The sequence below is a fragment of the Mastacembelus armatus genome, chromosome 16, assembly GCF_900324485.2.
Source record: "Mastacembelus armatus chromosome 16, fMasArm1.2, whole genome shotgun sequence".
Classification (NCBI taxonomy): Eukaryota; Metazoa; Chordata; class Actinopteri; order Synbranchiformes; family Mastacembelidae; genus Mastacembelus; species Mastacembelus armatus.
The window spans coordinates 4,869,535-4,893,622 of NC_046648.1; the positions used below are offsets into that span (position 1 = coordinate 4,869,535).

The following is a 24,088-nucleotide window of genomic DNA, read 5'->3' on the forward strand; positions in this document are numbered from 1 at the left end:
ATCACATTTTCAAAAAAATGCTTTTGTTTTTTTTTTTTTTCAGCCCACAATAATTGTGCATTATGCACAGACTTTTTGAGAATGCTTATGTGCAACATTTCATAGTCACTGGTCAAACTGTGATTCAAAAACATTATATTCAAGCTCAATTACAATAACTATCTGGCATTAGTTGCACTATTTATCACTCTGTAGCAGCCGGTATTGAGAGTGCTATGTAGAGCAACAAAACACTCACTCTTTCAAGTAAATGTTTTGAGGAACACACCCCAGGTCACTAATTAAAAAGGTAATGGATGCATTCCAACTGTAATTATACCACAACTGACTCACTGCCCTTTGGTGTATGGAAAGTCATAACTAATGTCTCAGACAGACATGGCCTTTTAATTAATGCACAGGATATGTTGCAGATATTTGAAGCAGTAGCTTTAGATAAGGATTCTAATTGTAGGCAAAATAAAACTGTCTCTCAATTTCAGCTAGAGTAGCTGCATATCTGAATGTGAAAGTGAGAAAAAAAGAAGTATTTTGAATAATAGCCTATATTTAAGAATGAATCAGGATTTCAACTTTTACGAGGGTTTAAAGAACCCCCTGAAGAAACCAAGTGTTTTAGATAGTGTTAGCCCTGAGCTAACAAGTATTGCTGTCTGGAGAATCCTAAATAAATTGTTGATATAATTGAACCGAGGGAAAACAGCTGCTCCTAAACACCAGGGGCTGAGCGAAAGCTAAATATAATGAAAACCAGTATAAATTTAACTTCAAGGTGGGAAAACATTATGCAAACAATTCTAATACAATGCAGCAAAGTCCTACAAACTAGGGATGTCCCGACTGAATCTCAAAGATCAGTATTGAGGCCACTCTAGGCATTTTTGTTACCTGATTGCTTTATCAAGCAGCCTAATCCCAATCCTTTGTTTTACTTAAACTGTCATACAGATGTAAATGGAAAGTAGAATTTTCAGCACAATGTGGCAAAAGTTTCTCCAGTGTGGAAAAAAAATGTAATTAGAAAATGAAAGCTGTCCAGTAGACAGTTGTATGGGCTGCTATGAGAGCAGTAGTAACAGAGCTGTTCAATACTACCAATTTGATACAATACCTAAAAATTAAACACTACAGAATACAGTCAGCTCAGTCATCATGATTTACTATAACTCTGCACTAAGCACAATTTGATTTGTATTTGTTTCTACTGTGGATGTTTAAGTATTACTCCATCTTGAAGTGCAAATGTGATTACATTACTAATACTAGAATGTTTAAAATGAGTAATCTAATACAATGAAGTGAGATATTTAGGGCATATTTTAGTTTGTTTACTTGGTTATAGCAAATGAAAACCAATGCTCCACTATGTGAAATTGTCTTAAGAGCCATATAAAAAATTAAAACATTTAGGAACAGCTTGAATGTAGGCAATTTTTTTCTTAATGCATTGCAGAACTATTCAGTTGTGAAGCATATACAGTTGATTGATTTGAATAACAATGTACTTAATGTACTGTGTAAATGTGTTACTTAGGAAAATGCAAGTATCGGAATGGGACTTGGTATCAGCAGACACTCAATATTAAATGACCTAGAGTGGGATTGTGGGGAAAAAAAAAAAAACTTTGATCTGGACATCCCTACTTTGTATATTTAATCTGGAAAATAATACCTGGTTAACACAGATGCATGTGGTGCTTAATACATGAAAATACACAAATCTTAATTTGTTATAATGGAGAAAACCACTTACAAACAACATTAATATAATGCTATAGAATGATTTTCTGAACTTTTTTTTTTTTTTTTTTTTTAAATATACAGGAAGAAAAAAATATTTATTTAATAACATAACATTTTTACTTACAGTTACACAGATAGTGGGCATGAGACTAACTTGCATTATCCCTCATCACAGTGGCAATGAGTGAGTTATGTGAAGTAGTAAATGTAGTAGATGAGTGCAGGATTTCTCTGGGGCTGAGCTATTTATTTTGCCTGTATATCTAATGAATCTCTCTGAACTGCCTGTCTGGCTTCATAGCACGTCACTTGACTGGCTGCTGGATTTTCATGATGGTGGGTAAATACACAGTATATATACACTGCATATATTGACTGAACCACAGAACAAAGCAGCTAAGAACAAACACATGCTGATACATAACACATGCAGTACAAGTCAGTGGCCAGTCTTCATTGCTACTGAGGCACAAATCAAATAAGGGAAAAAAGATGAAATTATGGTTTATAGGTCAACTGTCTTTCAAAAACTTTTCCAAATAATGATCATGTTGAAATAGCATCAAGGCAGGATTTAGATAGGCACAGCAATGTTTTCATAGCAAATACACAACCTTCAACAAAGGGCAAGTAGATGGCATTACTCAAATCTCAGTACATGTACCATGACGCATGACCACTTTGCCATCGATTAGAAAGATACAAGCCCAAGTCACCATTGCTTGGTTGTGTTGCAAACACCCATATCATATCCTTAATAAATGCACCTTGGTACCTTGATCGTTTGAAGCAATGCTTTAGTACTGCTGAAGATGTTTAAGTAGAAGAAGGAACAGTATTGGAAAATGGGCTCTCACCAATGACAAAATTCACAGTAAGCTGGGGCTAAAATACATTGTAACACATTGAAAAGATTGACAGACCAAAAAGAAATTGGATTCCATCTGGCCATGTCCTTCACTGTGTCCCTCATATTCATGCAGATTTAACTCCACTTAATTGCACTACCACATGTGATTGAAGCATCACAAGTTTTCAGCCATAATGAGCAGCACATACATGTTCATGAGTAAGATGCAACTAGACATATAAGCATAAAGAAAATGACAGTGAGTTACCTTGTGTTCTACAGGAATTCATTATGAATAAGTACATGTGTGTTTTATATGTACCATTAGGCTTTAAATTCAGATGATGATGAATCATCATTGCCCATTCCAAAGAGGGTGTTTCAGTGATGTTAATGCAATTTATGTGTATAACATATCAGAGTTTATAATACATGATAGCACCATCATACAAACATTTCTGGAAAAATGCCTGTAGATGCTTGAATAAGAAATATGGTACTGTGCTACTTAGCTAGTTGTTTAAATATTTACACTGAACTCAGCCTGGTGTTGTAACACCAAACTACAGCTCAATTTCTTATAACTATCTTATGTTCTTTATAATAGTCATAAGAAATTGAGCTCTACATGCACCATACTACAACTATGGCTACAATCCTTAATTCATACAACTCCCATGCTTGCAAAAATTACAACACAAAAATGGGAGTACGAAATAAATTATGCTACACAACATACCCTAGTGTCCTTATTACCTTCAATACTGAAAAACAGGAAGTATGTGTGCCTAACAAAATGTAATTAACATGCAGAACAGCTTTAAATTTTGTTAAGGACTACAAAGGCAAAAACTGAGGCAGAAAAATTTGATGTAATTCAGCTAAGCCACTCTCTGGAGACAGACAGGAGAGAGAGAAAACCAGAGCTAAAGAGAGAAGAGCACAAATGGGCAGGTGGCAAGGTCCTGGACTAGTTAGGTTTGGGGCAGCTGGGGAAATGAGGAGGGGGTGAAGTGGGATGGAAAAGGACATTATGGGAGAGAGGAAGAGTAGGTGAGGTCAGCCTGTTGGTGGAAAAGGTAAGAAAACAGAACAGAAATTAAAGAAATACCAGAAGTACACTGGGAGCAGAAAGAAACAGAGGCAATCAGCAAATAGAAATGAAGGCAGAAGGAAAGAATGGAGAACAATGAGAAAGAAAGGAAAGGTTAAGACTAAACATAAATTATAATGCATGGAAAAGCAGAGAAGAAGCAGAAAACCAGAGATGGGTGAGCAATGGAGTTCACATGAAAAAGCACAGGGGAAAAAAGAAAGGGTGAGTGAGCTGGTCACAGAAGGATAGTTCATATTTAGACAGCTCCTTGCTGCACTCAGCTCTGCTTCAGAGATAACTTGGTACATCCATTAGTTCAACTAATTCCCATCGCCATCTGCCATGCAATTTCAGATGCACCCCTGGAGTCATAGAAAAGGTTCAGAATTTTTGAAGGGAGGAATGTTGATTTGGAAAATATGAGATTAATTTGCTTAACTGAGCTACCTAATGTTTCCATAAAGCAACAACAGAAGTCCTACAGGAAATCAGGTGGACTACATCTGATCACACATCCACCTCTCAAGAACAAGTGGTGTCTACTTCCCCCAGCTGATAAACCTTTCTTCCAAATGAATAACCTGTTGTCCTGATTATAAATTCTAACATGAATGTCATATTTAGTATATATTTCATTTAAATAATTTTTTCTAATGGCAGTAAAAGACAAAGAGCAGAAAATAATGCTTTTTCTTACCTTCATAAGCTACCTTAAATCCATGAGCGCTTACTGCAAAGTCACTGGTAAGCCTCAGTGAAAAAATGGAGCCAGAACTGGTAACAGGCGGCGGAATGGTAAATCCTGTTAACCTGCAGATAAGAGAGACCTTAGTAGTGAATGGATGAATAATCACATTTAAATCCCAGTAATGATAACAATTATACTGTGCAGTTGAAATCTGATACCAGTTAAAAAGTTCAATTATAGCTGTATCATAGTGCAATAAAACCTTGGTGGTTAATATTGTGGTCAAACATTTGCATTTTTCAACTTAAACATGTTCAAATCACAGGTTCAAGAGCAACCGACATCTACCAACGGATATTTTTTTCCCCTCTGTTGTGACTATATTTGTTATAATTTAGGACTTTCCCCTAATGATAATGATTCCAAAATGACAACAATGAAAGGTTGTGAGGCGGAGACCTAAACAGACCTGTGGCTGACCATAAATTTATAAATTACTGTTGAGAGATGTGTTCACTACAATGCAACAATGCACAAAAACTGTTACCAACAAAGCAATCAATAAGAATAATGACTGTTGAAAGACCTCAAACCTCACACCACCAATGACTTTGTGCACTGTAGCATTTTGTGTGTAATAAAACTGAACTGCTCTGAGAATTGTGATGTAATTTACTCACCAATAATATACTATACAATCAAAACCAAAGCAAGGACCTTCCCTATTGCTGGATGGTGTTTGAGGGCTGGCAGCTGCATTGTAACAGACTGGTTCATTATTGCATTCCGAATTAGGTGCAGATCCAAAAAAATCTATTTATTTTCACAATGTCGTAAACAAGATGTGTTGCTGACTGTTCTTCAGTGGCACTTGGTGATGTTCTATCAACCCTTCACTGCTGTAACGCCAGCCAGTGTAGCATGAACTGAACTTGAGCATGAAACAAAATGTCTCCTCTATTGCCATTTCCTCTCTTGCTATTTTCCGTTGCCAGTTGTGGGGCTGTTTGTGTGACTGTGCCACTACTTGACAATAAGCTATGTGAATAATGTCTGTAGTAGGCCAAATGTGGGAAAACAGAAATTCCCCCAGTGACGGCAAAGAAGAGGGTGCTGTATTTACAGCTTCAATACAGTTTCCAATTACTGTACTGTGAACTGTGCTGGTCCTTGCAGTAAATAATTACCCGTTGTTACAGGTACTGCACAGAATGCCAATATACAGCTAAAAATCAACTACCACATAAAGCAATTTTGAATACATGAGGATTTAAAATGTGACCTTGTTAGAAGTTTAATCACACACACAAGAACACTGTACCGAATTTGCATGATATTGTGATTAATTTAAAAGTGCAGGCAAGCTTGTGCATCACAACCAAATACAAGACAAGATGAGATAAGCTTACCAAGTCAGTGACAAAACCGCAGTGGATAAAAGCCTATAGGAATCACTTTTCTCTGTACAGAGTCAAAATCAACAGTATGTACAGATGTAAATAATGGAAATATTAAGTACATGTAATTGTCTTACGCATAGCACCATTTTAAATTTGTGAATTGTTATAAACCTTTGCTGGAACAGTAGCTCCATTCAGATTTCACGTCAAAATACGATGTGTGGACACTGTTTTGGCCTTAGTCATATTGTACAACCCCGGCCTTTCCCTTTGGTCCCACAGTTAGCTGTTGTGGCTTGTAACAAACAAAGCCTCAATCCTTCTTTTGCAACATAACTCTCTCTGTGCCATTCCAACAGGAGAACAGGGGATGGAGGGCTCCACAGGGCTATTTCCATGTGGGAGTTAAATATGTTCAATGAATCAGTTTGATGTCCAGCTGGGGAGACTGTAAAATTGCCCTCCTTACCCTAAGTGTGGGGAGAGGGATCCACGGGGAAACTAATTATTGGCTGAGCAGAACACACGAACATGAACATACACACACCCACACACACACACAGGTCGATGGCACCCATCAGGATAAGTGCAATGCAGTTACACATTGATATTAAAAGCCTGCAATGGTTACTGAAAAAGTGGGACAAATTAACACTGAATTTATGTCCAAAATGTTGAGAAACTCTTCACTTTGTGTTGTAGCACTGACTATGAAGACTGTACAGAGAAAAGGGAAAGGATGTGCTGTTATGGCAATGTGTAATACAGAGAGACAAAAAGGAGAGATCAGTGCTACACCCTTGTATATAAGGTTATTTGAAAAAGAATGCTAACAAGCTAAAGTCTAGCTATTGTTTTAGTATCTTACAACCACCCAGATAGCCAAAATAAAGAAAAGATTTTCTCCACCACAAGCAGGGAGGATAAAATGCTGTAGATAAAGATGCCAAGCAGAACCTCCAGCTCATACTCCAAGTCTCAGCAGACTAAATCCGAAAACTTATTTTCTATAAGACATCCAAGCTAAAACTCAGTGGGATTAAGCAGGTGTTAGTCTACTCAAGACAGAGTTGGCCAAAATTCTGTACTCGAAGATTTATTTCTAACTAAAACAGTTTATATCCTAATTTCTACTGGTTAGTGTGATGTGGGAATGATTAAAACTTGATCAAGCAACATTTTAAACCATGGCAATGACAGTGTGCTTCCTAAGGAATTATTGTGAATGAATCTTGTACATTTCTTGGATTGTGAGAGAAGCATTTGAAGAAAAAAAAATTAACATTACTACTAGTAGAAAGTAATCTTTGGCATATCTTACTGTTTGGCAAAAAGCAAAAGCAGAAATGTCTCTCATCTGATATACAATTCCAGCTGTTGGTTTGGTCACAGAAGAATCAGATTAACTGTCATTAACAAATAAACACCATGGGACCTGTTTCACATCAGACACGAGGAGTTTGTGAAAACTACATCACAGCTCAATTTGGGATTTTTAAGGACGACATGAAAGTAACCAATTATGCATAATGTTACAATTGAACCAGTCTTTTATTTTAAATTATTATATTTATATTATATTAATTTTCTGAATAAGTTTGTAAAGTTTGCAACAGTAAATGTAGAAAAGTTTAACCTTTCAAGAACTGTTGTATTTCAGAAAATCTGGTAGCCTGGCACTTGCACTTGATTCAGTAAACTGCAGAAGTCTTTGCTGGTCCTCTGGAATTTTGGTGTGAACTGAGAGGAAAATTAATTTTATTAAGAACATACAGGGACTGATGTGGTAGATAAAAATTTAAGTTTAGAGAACTAGTTTAGAGCCAATGAATAAGCTTTCAGGCACAAGATTATAAAACAGCTCGTAGAAGCTGTAAACATCTGTATATCTAATTGTACATTACTTGCACTACATGTCGGAGGGAGAACAACTGGTACAGAAGCAATAAAGAAGATCCTCTGAAATAAAAATGTGTAATAAATTTGTGGCAGGTCACACACTGTAGATAACGCAATCCTGTCCCACTCTTAGCCAGTCAGTAAAATTATTTGCTTCAACCTGTGATTTTGATGAAAGCTGGTACATAATAGGCCATACAAAGTCAGAGCCAAATTATTTCCATGAAAATGCCTTAATGGATTTGATCAAACTGCTCAGAAGAGAAATAACAGTGGCAGAGCACACAGTAATTTTGTCTTCCTTAAGGCCCAAGTGAAATGGGAACTTTCATAAATTTGATTAAATCTTATTTACAAAAAATACATAAATCCAACCTTAAGAAGCCCTACATGCAGAAATCACAAAGTGCTACAAGTGTGTGTCAAATTGAAAGCAGGTGTCCTGCATCTGTATTGGGGTTCACCAGCTCAACCAAAAATGTCACTGTGGGTCTAGAGATGCCTGTTGTCTGAGCAGCTGTGGCACCTCCCATTTATGGATCATAGCAACACCCTATGACTGTATGCGCCTGGGAACAGAGCGCCAATGATTGCCTCGACAGGTGCAGCCTTTCCTTCCACCTGAACACACTACATCAGCGCTGAAGGTACCTGTTAGACATTCCCGCCATCTGATTAAAGTGTCATGGCAGCAGTGTGCCATAGAGAGAAAGGAAAGAAAGATGGGAATGATGTACCTCTATTTGTCTGGCTCACTGTCTCTCTACCTCCATCTGTCTTTCCCTTTGTGTTGCACTAGCTCTTTCTGTCACACTAGCTCCGTTTCTCATTGCATGAGCTTCTCATATTCATTTTTACATTTCCTCGGATGGTTCACAGTTTGTGTTACTTTGCCTGTTTGTATCTCGTCTCTGCCCACATTTCTGTGTAGCTACACTGCTCTTAACTTCTTTGTGTCTTCTGGGAAAGAACAACAACAAAAAGAGGCAGAGGAGGGAAGAGAAGTGTTGTGACTGATCTTTCCAAGTAAGCAACAATTAAAAGAAGCCACTTGCCTTTGGCTTATTGTTGGAAATGGTGCAAAAATTGGGCCCGTTACTTACGAAGGTGAATAATGACATTGCTGCAAGCCGTCTCCCCCAAACACAGAAGAAAAACAACAGGCAATGATTAATAGACTTATTTTGTACTGACATGTCCTAACTCATTACACCAGCCCCGGATACTGACATTTTGTTTTAATAACTGCAGTAATAAAAGGTCAAATAATCCTATCAATTAATTCATTCCAAAGAGTAAAGACAGAAAAAAGAAAAAACAGGGAAAACGTATGGTGATTGGAAAAAGCCTGATGAATTGTTAAGTTAATATCCTTTTAAAAATTAAAGATGCGTATTATGGTACTTATCTTTAATTTTGCACAGTGTCAAGGTGTCATTTTGTATCTGAAAGTAAGTCTCCACACACGAAGAGGCAGAGTGTCAAAGCCTCAACAAAACCACGGAAAATTAGCTATTATTTCAACTCCAAAAATGTAATTAGTATTCAGGTGTGATGACAAGAATTCATCCACCTTTTGTGCCACATGTACATTGGACCTGGTATATTTAAAAAGGATAAGATTAAGTGTAGATCTGTTGAGGTCACCCAGGCTGGAGATAGAGGCTGGAGCAAATAAATAGTAACGCACTCCAAAGCCACTGATGCTGCTTTTATTTCACAAAAACCTTGTGCTACTTTCAGGTGTTTAGAAAGTGAGTTTTATTATGACAAGTTGTAATAATTCAGAAAGTTAACAAACCTGGGGCTTACAAGCCACATCACTGTACTGCCATTCACATGCAGTACTGTGCTATTTTTATTTTTATATTCTTCACCTTACAATCACAAATCACTTCACATAATTTTAATCTAAGCTGCTTGTAGCCAATTGTCCGCTATATAGCAATAAACATCTTTCTTTAGTGTCTGATTTAACAGTGGCCAAAGGTTAATATTTTTGTGCTGCACTTTCTGCACTATGTTCTTGGTGTACAATAGATAATATAGATTTAACCACTTGACACTAGTGGCACCACTTGTTCCATGACTATTACTGTTCAGGCTGCATGACTTTATCACAGGGCATAAGAAGAAGAAGAGAGAAGCAACGTATTCTTATATAAAGTATTGAGAGTCACAGATTTACATCCTACCCCTTAAAATTATGTGTACTACTTGAAAAAATGAGAGGAGAGTGGTAAAACAAGGTAACTGTTAGGCTAGGTTTGGTTAACCATTCTGTTATTTCTGTGTATTTTATCTATATCTGCTCCGAAATTAAAAAAAAAAAAAAAAAAGTATGTACTTTAACTGTAATGTACTTTAACCTTTGCTGGTCAATACACTATACAATAAAGGGGAAAGGTATACACAGTGTTCATAATTTGACAATTCACAACTTGAACTCCAATATAACATTTGTCTCTATTAATTACACCTTTTTTCAGGTTTGATGAACGCTGGTAAAACTTTTTTGCAAAGTCTCGGTCAAACTATAATTATTTGCTTAGCCTCTGCTGCTGAAATCATTCAAAAAGCAGCCAGTACAACAATAGGTTAAAATCTCATTTACTGGATGGTATCCTAGTCCCCATTTATTTGATCAACAATTACTAGTCTTCAAACTAGAAATAAGATTTGAGAAAGTAAGTTTAACATCAAACATTCTGCACTCTGAAGCCTTATTTCCAGATCAATTCAATATGTACAGTGCCAAATTACAAGAAAAGTCATGTCATGTCAAGGCACTTCAGACAGAACCCAACAAAACCCTTATGAGCAAGCACTTGGCAACTATGAAGAGTGAAAACTTTAAATGGAAGAAACCTTCAGCAGAACTAGGTTCAGTTTGGGCAGCCATTTGCCTTGACCAATAGGGTGAGTGGATAAAGACGTGAGAAGACAACAATGGGGTGAACCAGGACACAGACTCAGTGTTGTCTTGTGGTCACTGACTGGTAGCTTTGATTATGGGAAAGCTGCACATTTACAGAAACTATGCATACAAAAAGTACATTATTAATCTTCACAGAGAGAGAACCACTGCCAAAATTCAAAAGTGGTCGCAAACCCATAAATCATATAAAGACAGATACACAACCCCAATTCCAAAATAGTTGAGACCTACTGCTGATCTGCATAAAAACAAAATGCAATGATTTGCAAATATAAAACCTTATTTTATTCAAAATACAATATAGAAAAATGTTTGAAATGAGAAAACCATTTTAAGGAAACAAAATAAGGTAATTTTCAAAGTGATGGCAGCTACACATCTTTAAAAAAAAAAAAAAAAAAAAAAAAGACTGGAAAAGTAAGAGGTACTTCTTCAGATGGCACTGCATTAAAAACTGTCTGTGAAAACGGTTTGCTGTGCAATCCAAAAATTCAAGTTAAACCTTTATCATGCAAAGAAGAAGCCATATATGAACATGATCCAGAACGCCGCCTTTGTCTTCTCTGGGCCAAAGTTCATGTAAAATGGTCTGTGGCAAAGTGGAAAACTGTTCTGTGGTCAGACAAGTCAAAAATTTATATTCTTTTTGCCAAAAATGGGCTCCATGTCCTCTGGATTAAAGAGGGGAGGCACCTTACATCTTATCAGAGCTCAGTTCAAAAGCCTGATGGTATGGGGGTGCATTACTGCTTCTGGAATGGGCAGCTTGCACATCTGGATAGGCACTGTCAATGCTGAAAGATAGATCCAGCTTTTAGAGCAGCATATGCTCCCATTCAGACATTGTTTTTCAAGGAAGACCTTGCATATTTGAGCAGGACACTGCTAAACCATATACTGCATCTATGACAACAGCATGGCTTCTTAGTAGAAGAGTCCGGGTGTTGAACTAGCCTGCCTGCAGCGCAGCAATTGAAAATAGTTGGTGCATCTTGAAATGAAAAATATACCCAGGACTGTTAGAATCCTATTTGAGGCAGGAATGGGACATTCATTCCATTACATTCCCAAAGGTCCAGCAACTGGTTTTCTCAGTGTCCAGATGTTTACAGACTGTTTTCAAAAGAAGAGGGGATGCTACACCGTGAAACATGGGCCTGTCCCAACTTTTTAGAAAAGTGTTGCCATCCATTTCAAAAATGTTTTTTCTTGAAATGGCAGTTAAACATTTGTTATATTTTCTATGTTGTGAATAAAATATTGCTTAATAAGATTTGCTATTCATTGCATTCTGTTTTTATGTAGATTTTACACATCATCCCAACTTTTGGATTTCGGGTTGTACAAGTAGTAAAACATTTACTGTCTAGATCAGGGGTCCCCAAGAGCCCAGTCCTACTTGTTTTACCACCCAGCCCTGGCCTTTCAGCTTCAGATTGGCTGAACACACCTGATCCAGGTAATCAGCAATGGGTATGGTGTGGATAGTTGGAAAACAAGCAGGGCTGCAGCTCCTAAAGATCAGCGTTGGCTAAGTCACACAGTATTGAGCTCGTAGTAAAATAAAAGCTGTTACTTCAGAAGTTATCACAGGGTGATAACAGAAAAAAAAAAAAAAAAAAAAAAATTATTACAACATTAAGCATAAAAACACATTAGTAGGTCTACAGTTCACCAGACATATTTCAAATTGACCAGTTCTTGTTCTACTACAAAGTGTCTCCAAAACCCCTTTTTATTTTACACGTTCTTTGCAAAAATCTTTATAGTCTCATGATTTGGTTTCTGGTTTCAATAAGGACCTTGATGGAAGGATTGCCTATTCACAAGCTACACTAAAAAAACTCAAATCTATAAATGAAAAAGTAAGCATGTGCCTCTCATAGTAAATGTATAATAGCAAAAAAAAAATTAATGAGGTGATTATTTGTGCAGGGCAACACTAGAATAAAATACTTTATTACCCTAAATCTCCTTCTGTCCCCGACCATCCTCAGCATATAATTTTAGAACAATAATAAGTACTTCAGTCATTCTCAGGCACAAGGGATTGAACATAATGTAAGTGCAATGTGAGGGACATGGGAAAAAACTTCACAGAGCATAGAGAATACATAGATCAATGGGGAGACACACTAATCAGGCCCATCATGGGAATGTCGATTCTTTTTAATGTTAAAAATTCATTGTCGCGTTCCCTTCTGAATTTCTGCCTCAATTAATTAACAGCATTAATAAATTAAAGGCCTCTTTAATCTCCAAGGTTTCTATATATAATTACTGTGGAAGACGGAAAGAACAGGAGAGAAAAGGTTGCCTGTCAATACGTTCACCATCATTTTTATTCTACTTCAACTAACACCTGAGTGCACAACACATCAACACACATTCAGAAGGAAAGAAAAACAAGGAAAAGCAGAAAATGTAACTTCAGGTGTTGCGATATGGAAATGAGCATCTCTCACAGTAAGCTCTGGAGGAGAGGGTGGGCTGTATCTTTCATGATAGAAGAAAATATGAGATACTGTAAAAAGGCTTGCTTTGTGCTTCAGACTTCTGCAGTGAAGTAATTGTGGAAGAGCAGTCATTCTAACTAGTATACAATTTAAAACCTAGAGGCACAGCCAAGTCTCATGGAATTATCATTGGCACTAAAAACATGGTCCCACATTGAGAGGAAAGCCACCACTTGGGGAAAAAGTGACAAAAACACAAAATGACATTTCTATTTAAAGGGTTGGACTGGATCTGGAAAACCCATCTAAATTTGAGTCATTTGCTTTTGTCTTGTAGCAAGAATTAGTTGTGCTTTTCCTCCTCCTCTCTGAATGACAGGATTAGTTCCATGTGAATTTAAAAACTCCCAGAAAACTAACATCTGGTTTCTTGTTTTTCTGTTAACCCTGTATTTGAAACAACTTAATGAGTAATGATTTGGCAAAATATCTACATATTCTTAAAATGTAAAGCTGCATATAATGAATTATTTGTGTGGTTTAATGCTGTTTATTATTGGGAAGGACAAAAAAATAGCAAGAATAGATGCCCAAGAACAGGCTTTTGTCAATGAACTGTTTAAATTTGAGGAAAAGAATCAATGATGCATATTACTACACTTCACACTGGAAAACAAAATAAATGGGTACACAGTGAAATGTATTACTTCCATCCACTAAAGCAATAGCATTTTGTATATTTTTACTTTGGATTTGTAGTATTTCAGTAGAAAGCGTCTTAGTATAAGAATTTCATTGAATAGCTCTCTGGTGGTTCTTAAGTAGATGACATTAAGCCTGAGCTGAGCGTTCACAAATTTATTTCCTTACAGCCTGGCTATAAAGCATTGGTAAATAAGTATCCTACACACAACAATCATACATTCTTGTCAAAGGAATATTGACTCTACACAGTTACCTCCCTTTATTGTGGTTTGTTTCATTGCATAATGCTGCAGCCTCCATGGCAGATGCTAGAACCAACAATCAACTGCGTAAACAAACACCTCTTTGTATTCTAAGAGGACAATTTGTTCAGCGATACTCATCAGAAGGAGCTTTGTGCTGATTAAAGCAAAGCAAACTGAAAGTTGGTCAATTTAATGTTGAAATACAGCCTGCACACAAATTCTGCATTCACACCGTTCCTTAACAACTACCATGTTTTTTGTTGTCTTTATTTTATGATCAAAACATGCCATGACTACAGAATTTCCATAGACAGGCGGCAAAGGAAGATCCCTACAGTACTGTAGTTGGTGGCATTTTGCTGGTCAATTTGTTCCCTTGAAGGGTCATTGCAAATCAATACAAAATTATTTGAAGTGATCATGTTTATCCCTAACATTTCCATCCTGATAAGACTGATCTTACAGGATGGAAATGTCCCCATCCTTAGGGCACAAGGGGGTCACTGAATGGTTTGATGAGTGAGAAAATGACATGAATCATATGCTGTGACCTTCACAGTCACCATATTGCAACCTAGTTCAACACCTATGGCAGATTTTTCACAATGTATTTAGACATTGCTCTCCACCACCACTAAAAACTGAGTAAATATCCTTCAGAAGAATGGCATTCATCCCTCCAGTAGGGTTCACACACATGCAGAAACAATGCCAATGCTGTTCCAATTGCATATGGTGGCCAAGGATCTTACTAAGACACCTGTCTGTAATGTTTGTAATGTTAGTGGAAAAACAATTTGTTGCACTGACCATAAGGCTGATTTTCTTAAACTGTATGAGACCTCTCTTGCTTTTAATATATTGTCTTATATTGGAAAGGCCTAAAGCATATTAATACTGCAATATGAACATATTACAGCCAATGCATTGTATAAATATTCTAATTAAATACTGAAATTTCATGACTCAATTTAATGGCTTCAATTCCAACTGGATCTTAAATATAATATCTACACTATATTAACATTTTACTCAGGGTAATTTGGAGTTATCTGATAAGTGTGAAACATGTGAAGCCAATGCTTCTTTCCCCCCACATGCTCTGACAGATCAGTTTTACTGAGTGAATTGGTTAGGTGCATATCTGCAGGTTCCCATTGCAATATATCATCAAAAGGTTTATTTCACTAATTCAAATTAAAAAGTAAAATTGATATACAGATCCATTACACAGAGTCTGATATTTCAAGCATTTGTTTCTTTTAATTATTACAAATTACAGCTAATAACACAATTCAGTATCTCAGAAAATTAGAGTTTTGTGAAAAATTTCAATATTGGAGATCCATGGTGTCTCACTCTAATCAGCTAATTAAATCAAAACACCTACAAAGGTTTCCTGAGCCTTTAAATGGTCTAATCAGTGTGGTTTGGTAGGCCACATAGTCAGGGAGAAGACTGCTGACTTGACAGTTGTCCAAAAGACGATCATTGACACCCTGCACAAGGAGGTCACAAAAGGTCATTGCTAAAGAAGCTGGCTGTTCACAGAGTGATGTATCCAAGCACATTAATAGAAAATTGAATAGAAGGAAAAAATGTGGTAGAAAAAGGTGCACAAGCAACAGGGATAACAGCAGGATTATGAAACGAAGACTGCAGCTGGAGTCAGTGCTTCAAGAGCCACCACATACAGACATATCCTGCAACAACTGTCGCATTCCTTGTGTCAAGCTTGAACCACAGACAACGTCAGAGGCGTCTCACCTAGGCTAAGGACCAAAAGGACTGGACTGTTGCTCAGTGGTCCAAAGTCCTTTACAGATTAAAGTAAATTTTGCATTTCATTTGGAAATCAAGGTCCCAGAGTCTGGAGGAAGAGAGTAGAGGCACAGAATCCAAGTTGCTTGAGGTCCAGTGTAAAGTTCCCACAGTCAGTGATGGTTTGGGAAGCCATGTCATCTGCTGGGGCTGATCCACTGTTTTCTCTCAGGTCCAAGGTCAGCACAGCCGTCTACTAGGAAGTTTTAGAGCACTTCCTGCTCCCCTCTGCTGACCAGCTTTATGGAGATGCCGATTTTATTTTCCAGCAGGACTTGGCACCTGCCCACATTGCCAAAAGTACCAATACCTGGTTTAAGGACCATTATATCTGTGCTTGATTTAGGGATCCACCAACTGACCGGTCAGTGATTGGAATCGGACTGCCGACTCCAAGCCGATCCTTTTATTGCCAGTGGCACAGGCAATGACGTCAAAGCCACACTCAGTCGTGTGTAAACATGACGATGTGGAAGTTCTTTTCTGTGAGTGAAGATGACAAAGATCGCAGCTTGTAACATTTGTAAGGCCAAAATACAACGTGGAAGGAACAAACACAAAAACGTTTGGAACAACAAACCTAATAAGACACTTAAAAACACCATCACTCAGCTGAATATGCCCAGTTTTGAAAAAGGAAAAGCGGCTAAAGCGTCCAAGTGTCCAAAGAGTCCAAGCCAAAACTCACCAGCGACAAGTCAGAAAGCTCTGCTATCTTTTATTGGGATGAGCAGTGAAAAGACCAAAGCAATTATGAGAAAAATGATGGAATACATGGCACTTGACCAGCTGTTCTCCATAGTCAAGGACAGAGGTTTCAGAAATTTAAAAAATTACCTCAGTCCAAATTACATTATACCGATCAGGCGCATAAATCTACTATGTTAATTATATAGAGGAACTCATTTTAAACCTTTTTCAAGGCACAAAGCACTGTATTTTGTTGTGAGATCATGTAATGTTTAGTAATTTATTTGATTATAAAACAAATTTCATTGAAGAAAATATTTCTGTATATGCTTTCATTACAGTTCATTTAAAGAAAAAAAAAAAAAAATCAGAAATCAGAATTGGCCAAGAAAATTGCAATCAGAGCATCTCTAGCTTGATTGACCAGCAAACCTGTCTGACTTAAACCCCATAGACAATCTATGAGGTATTGTGAAGAGGAAGATGCGAGACACCAATACCAATACCAAGTCACTGAATTACTGAAATGAATCAGCTTTTTGATGATGTTCTAACTCATTTAGATGCACCTGTATGCTAAATGGTCAGGTAAAAATTTGACTTTAAAAATTACTCAATAACACAACAGAATGCTTGAGACAGCTTCATCTCAAACATGTTTTAAACAATAATAATAAATAAGAACAGTTTAAACACTACTACAGACATATTTACATCAAAATTCAGCCCATCATAGCTACAGTGTCAAATGGAAAACACGTTAAACCCTGTTTGAACTCAAATGTAAGAATTTGTTTTTAATTCTTCACATTTTGCAACTGCTCATGGAGCCAAGGGAAACGATGCACTGTTGTAATGATACCACAACAAAATTAAGCTCAAATTCATTTACTTAAATTGGAATAATTGAACTGAGGACTAGAAAAACATTTCCAGGGGTTTGAAGGTAACAATGAAGTTGCATAAAAAATTGAAATTTTATGACAAAGGTTAATGTTCACTTTCAACAATACTGAGAAAAAAAAAAAAATAAAATCAATTTACAGTTTGCATAAGAGTGAGATATAGGTCATATCTCATGTAAAACAAAACTTAATAGATCTCAAAATCATAACTAGGCTCTCACTGAAAACACACAAGACATTCAAGATGACACTGTATAAGCCAATTACCACTTTGGTATCACCACAGTGTCTTACCACCATCTCTTAAACACAAAATGGTAAATTACCCTTCACATTTTCGAATAATTTTACAGTTGTTAAAGAATGGAATAAGACAAGAAACGTCACTTGCAAGTGACACTGGATGAGTAGCATGTCATAACAGTTCTGCCTGCAGACCTTCACTAATCTAAAGCTGCAGTTACTTTTATCTAAGATCTATCTTCACACTTGCCTTTCTTTTTCTTCCCCCCCTTAAGAGTGGGTGTCACAGAATGGGCCTGCAACTTCAACTGAACACAGTTGTCATTTTATCCACACGAAGTGAACTGAGGCAGCTTAAAATGAGAAACAGCAACAGCACAGTTGAGCCATCACTGACAGTTTGAAAAACCTGTCCAGGCAACAAATACGAGGCATCAACACATTGTCATTAAGGTCTTTGTAATTTCATGCAATTCAAAAAAAATTCCTGGTCAACAAGTGCATCCATGTTAGTCCTTTAGTGCTTGAGCCTTTGCACTATGATGTATGGTGTTTATCTCATTTCCTCACCTGACACATACAATATTTCCAAGAATACCTGCAATTTCAGGCACTGTTTGTTTGCACACTTGATAAATTATGCACAAAAAACTGCAATATAATCATAATAATCCCTGCACCTCTCTGACATGTCTCAACACCAACACAGCATTTTCACAGCAGATATTTTACAGGTGCCCCTAATAACATTAATTATGGCTCTGTTCCATTTAAGCGTCAAAATAAATGACATATTGTCACAATTAATGTCAAATTACATTAGTGCTTTCTGCCTTACTATCAATATTAAGTAGCTTTATGTGTGAGCTTTATGTGTGTAACTTAATGGTATTTAATAGTATAAATTACCTTAAGCGTCGCGGTGACGACGCTAAACTTTTCTTTCAGCCACTGACGCGTCCAGTGCACAAAGTTTGGTGTTCGGCAGTTTGATTTGTAGTAGAAATAACTAAATGAACCAACTAAATGAGGTTGTTCAATAACTCCGTACTGAGGTTCTATGACACGCGTTCTTCACACAGGTGGACTCCATGGACGTTTAAGTGTTTGTTCGACTGTGGGATATTTGTGCTGCCTTCGCGGATAATGGGAAATTTGGCTTTTGATCTTTAATACGCTATAAGGAGTTAGCACAGTGGCTTCAAAATGAATTCATACCCTTTCACTTTTTGCTCACTTTATTGTGTCTGCACTCAACAGTGACTATAAAAAATCAAGAAATGAAATTTCTCATTCAGATCCTTTGGTCAGTATTTTGTGGAATCTCTTTTGGTAGCAGTTACAGGTTTAAGTCTTCCTGGGTCGGTCTCTACCTGGGATTTGGGCAATTTATCCCATTCTTCATGGCAGATCCTCTCAAGCTCTGTCAGATAAAATGAGAAGCACATATGAACTGCCATTTCCAGTTCTCTCCACAGACGTTCTCGGGGGTTTAAGTCTGAGCTTTGACTGGGACGTTCATGGACAGTTAGAGACTTGTCCTAAAGCTATTCCAGTGTTGTGTAGGCTGTATGCTTCAGGTCATTATTGTGCTCACAGGTGAACTGACTCATCATACGTGCACTCTTGAACTGTAATGTAATGTAAGGTCTCATTGCACCCCCCTAGTGTGACGGAGCATTACATGCCTTTTACTTGAGAAGCCACTCTACCATAAAAGCCTGACCTCAGTGCTGCTAAGATGTTCATCTTTCCAACTGGTTCTACCATCTCCGCAGAGTATTTTTTTCAGCTTTGTTACAGTTGGTCAAATCACTGACCAAGTTCCCGTGTGGCCGGTCACTTAGTTTGGCCAGCCAACCTCCAACTGCTTCATTTCACAGCTATTGAGGTCAAAGCGCCCTGTATCTTCTTTTTTTGAGACCCAGATTTGAGCCAACGTGTTGTAGCAAGGCAGAATATTTTGGTTTGATTCAGTTTCATGTACTTGTGCAGAAATAATTTAACAAGTACAGCAACATAAAAAACTTCTTGAGGGTGCAAAAAAATCATAAATATACAGGCTTGACAATTAATAAATGTCTCTATAACTGCTCATATAAAATATTTCTAGGCTTTTAAACCACATTTGGGGCAAGCGTTATATATGTTAGATCAATAAGTGACATGTACTGAAGTGGTGACAAACCTTTCATTGGCCTGATCTTCAAAACAGTATTATACAACAGAATCTTTTAAGTATCCAAAGTGATTCATCCACTGAAAGTATCAACAATGATTTCATCTGTTGTTGAATTATTCTCCTTCATTGCTAGTTTTCGCTATACATCTGCCACTGCATTAGCATGTGACCTCGGCCCACTGCCACTGAAGTGGGGGAAGAAATCATTTTGGTGCTGTCTTTTTGAGTGTTTCACAGAAAAATGCCAGACCCCAATTTCACCTCTGATGGTGCATGCTTCTGAATACAAGTGAATAATCAGACACTAAGATGTCTTTAAAAAGAAAAAAAAATAAAAGCTAATGTGTGTATCCTCACTCCTCTATCAGTTCAGACAAGATAGAATTTTTTCATAATGCACAACACATTTCTCTGTAAAATGTATGTTGATTTTGAGCAATTTGGCATGACAGTGAAAATGTGAAACCTTTGTTGCTGTTTTGTTTGAAATCCAGACAAACAATGTTTTTTTTTTTTAGAGTGGGCTTTGCTTGAGCAAGGTGGTAACAGAACAGCCTAGAAATGCTGCAGTTCAGATTCTCTTATTTTCTGAATCTCTGTCATATATTGTGCCCTTCAGTTTTACTGGCAAAAAGCAAAAGTCAACAATGATTGTTATCTGTCTAAGATGACTCACTGTAAAAAACAACAAAACAGCATGAGCTAAATAATCCAGTTACTGAGACATAAAAGTAAAGAGAGTAAGTAAAGAGAGTAAACTATTTATATGGAAGGCTTTGAGAGCAGACTGAGTAAACAGTTATTTGGTCTGTTCACTAATTTCTTTGTATTTGATTTTTAAACTTTTCCCCACCAGTCTCTTCCAGTGAAACATTTCACTAAAGGACGGTGGTTACTGAGCTGACCCTTGCATCACTGTAGCTAACACAGCATGCTCATTCAGATATAATTGGTAGGGTTTCTGCTTAGAGCGTTTGTAATGATGGGCTGCTTTGCTCTGAAATCCAAACATATGACTATTTACTGGCTGTTTCATAAAAGAAATTGTTTTTCCTAACTTATGCTTTTATAGCTGTAAACCTGGTATGTGTATGTGTATGTGTGTGCACCTGGTATTATTTACATTGTGGGAGCCGAATCCTGTTTACACACTCACATTATGGGCTTTCCTGGTGTGTATATTTGACGCTGTCCCCACCATGTAAATAACAAAGTTTTTGGTGAAGACCAGTGTAGGGGTAGTGAAAGGTTAGGGTTAGGATAAGATTAGGGTGAAGGTTATGTTTAGGCAAGTAGTGATTATGGTTAAGGTTAGGTTAAGTCTCTAGGAAATGAATGTAAGTCAATGTAAAGTCCCCACAAGGAATGAACACGTGTGTCTGTGTGTGCAGTTTAATATGCAAGAAGCATCGTTGCAACTTGGATCCTTTGGAGCCAGAACACAAATTTAGCTTTTCACATGTAATATCTCCATGAGAGTCTTCTAGTTCAGTTCTGCACAAAAACCATGTGACAAAAGGACAGATACACTACACTCCTCACACCCTGCTGCTGACTTGCCTGACACCTCCCTGACAACATCAAACAGTCTTTGTCATGTGTGCATTTAAGATGTACTTTCTTTCAGAAGTGATCACTGAAGGCATTCTTCCCTCACATCTTTTGCTCCTGCCTGCCATTTAAAAAAAAACACAATCTCAAAGATGAATGGCATCAGGGCTGCTTCCTTACCTTGTCCTGAAGTTAGCTGGGTGTGGATGCCCATCATACAAAGATAAAAAGTCATATTCCTCCTCCACTGCAAAAGATTGAAAAACTATATGAATCCTGTTTCCTTCCTCTGCAACAATCACCCAGGTACAATTTGCTCCATTTGGATATCCATATGGAAACCCGGGGCTTTCTATCGTCCCATTCCTTCCTTTTAAAGTGCCTCCGCAAGTGTGGATAAAACCTGGAAAGAAAGGAAACAAACACCAAGTCATTACCAAATGTGAATCACTCTTTTGTTCTGGAGAAGCAAACAAAGTATATGGCCTTCAACACATCCCAGAAAAGAAGCAAATTGCAGAGATCCTTACAGAATACGCTTATTTTTTTTTTTGACTGGTACAGGTATCCACAAATAAATTGATTTACTTTCTTTTTGAATATTTTGTATACTTTAGACCTGTAAATATGGTACAGGTGTAATTTATTGTAATAAATGCATGCACTAATTTCAGGTGCAATATTTCCTCAACTGACAACAGATTGTTTGTTCTCAGCTGCAGGAAACTGAGGGACATCTGCAAGACAGCTGAATAGGAGACATGTTGTTATTTTGCCTTTTGTGTTACATTTATCTTTTCTATTCCCTTTCAAATTAAACAAAAGAATAGGCTACAACATTTACTACTGTAATAATGGAAGATAAATGCATAATTTAGGACTGCAGTGATGTTGTTCAGTGTCATTTTGACCAAAGTGCTTGTGATGCATCATTATTGCCTGGTTCTTTCCAGAGGACCAGAAAGCCCCAGAGACAAACAACAACAAACAACATCTTCCAATCTGGTGCCACAGGCCCTTAATATTCTGTTTTACAGCCCACACAATATATATCTCTGCACCTTACTGCACTGACTTGCTGAAAAATCAATATCCTTGACATATTGGGTTAAGCATTATACTACCATTGTCAAGCTACAATAATCTGATTGCTTGGCTAACCTTTGTAGTGTTAATGTAAATGAGTAAATGTGCTACAGCTAAGTAACTTTGGCTCCAACACATATACAAACACAATCTGTCTCACTCTGTGCACAGGCATTTACCAAACACGCTTTCTCACACAGTCACACCTATTCTTCCACACTTCCAGCAAATTCCCATTTTTACCCAATGTATGCAGTGTGTCACAGTGCACAGAAAAAGAGCTATTTTTGAGGCTATCTTAAATGTTGTCTAATGAAATTCAAACTTAATTAAGATGCATGGTTTACCCCCCACACAATTTACTCCTAGTGTAATTAGCTTTTCACAGTCTTTAGGTAAAGGATGTTTTGCATACACACCACAATATGGGACAAAACACACAGCTCACTTGGCAGCTGTGGAATTTAATGGCCTCTTACAAAACAGACAATAGTAATTTTTAACAATACATATGCTTTTTAATAAACCAATGGGAGCAAATAGTAAAAATGTTAAATTGTGAGAGAAACTGACAACTAATTTCCCTCCTGTCAGGGTGTTTTATTTCATTTTTGAATAAAGCTCAGCAGCTGTATATTTTCACATAAAAAGAACTTTGTTTGTGAAATAAGTCCACTGGAACTTTCTTTCCCACATCTTACACTGCCTGAAGGTAATTAGACTTACAGGATGTAACACAGTAGAGTATAAATCCACAATTCAGAAAACAGACCTGCAGCCCAAGAGCAATACACTCCTTGTGTGTCCAGTGATCAAGTGGCCTGAACTTCTTATAGATATGGCTATAGACACCATACTTGTCATGCCCTTACAGGTTTATGATGTTTTGTTAGGTGATGAGCTGCTGTTCTATATGCATTGAGGAAGAATTCCTGCCATGGTTTGTTAGTACGGTTTGTCTATGGTACAATTATTTCTGCCACCACTGACCAAACAGAGTAATCGTGGCAAATTTGAAGCATTGATATACTGCTTACAGGGTCAATGTGAGCCAACCTGGGACACGGTGCATAATTTCTGCTTTCAGGTGCTCTTGGGAACATCAAAAGTACCAGGAGAGCTAACAAAGTTGTGAATATGACAATAAAAGTGAGCATTTGTGATGACAAATTAGTTATCATGACAGCATTTGTTGTCATACAGTATTTGATATCAGTCTGTGCTTGGAACACCATTGTATGTTTTTTTTTTTATTTTCAAACATTTAGATAAGATAAGATCAGATAAGATGAGATAAGATAAGATAAGATAAGATAAGCTAAGATAAGATAAGAAGGACCATTTTTGTCCCACATCAGGGAAATTCACATAGTCACAGCAGCAAGCAAAGCACAAGATAAAAAATGGGAGAAAATGTATTAAAAATTGAAAAAATATAAAAACTATTTCAAGTTGTCATTCATGAATGTAATGAACTGCAACTAGTTGTCTGACTCACATTGCTTTTATTTTTACAAAGCTGCCACTATATTTTTCTAACAGCAAAATTTTGTTTGTGCTTTGGACTAAAAGCAGTAAAGAGTTTGGCTG

The 24,088-nt window shown here is 37.1% G+C and overlaps 1 protein-coding gene across 1 annotated transcript in view; it reads right to left on the minus strand.

Annotated features, from left to right (window-relative positions):
• Positions 1 to 24,088, minus strand: part of LOC113122285 (CUB and sushi domain-containing protein 3-like) — a 202,574-nt gene that overhangs the window by 168,144 nt on the left and 10,342 nt on the right. The window contains exons 2-3 of the mRNA XM_026293499.1: positions 21,593 to 21,815; positions 4,387 to 4,499 (exon numbers count right to left, since the gene is read on the minus strand). Coding sequence (XP_026149284.1) covers positions 4,387 to 4,499; positions 21,593 to 21,815 — 336 coding nt within the window. The remainder of the gene's footprint in view (positions 1 to 4,386; positions 4,500 to 21,592; positions 21,816 to 24,088) is intronic.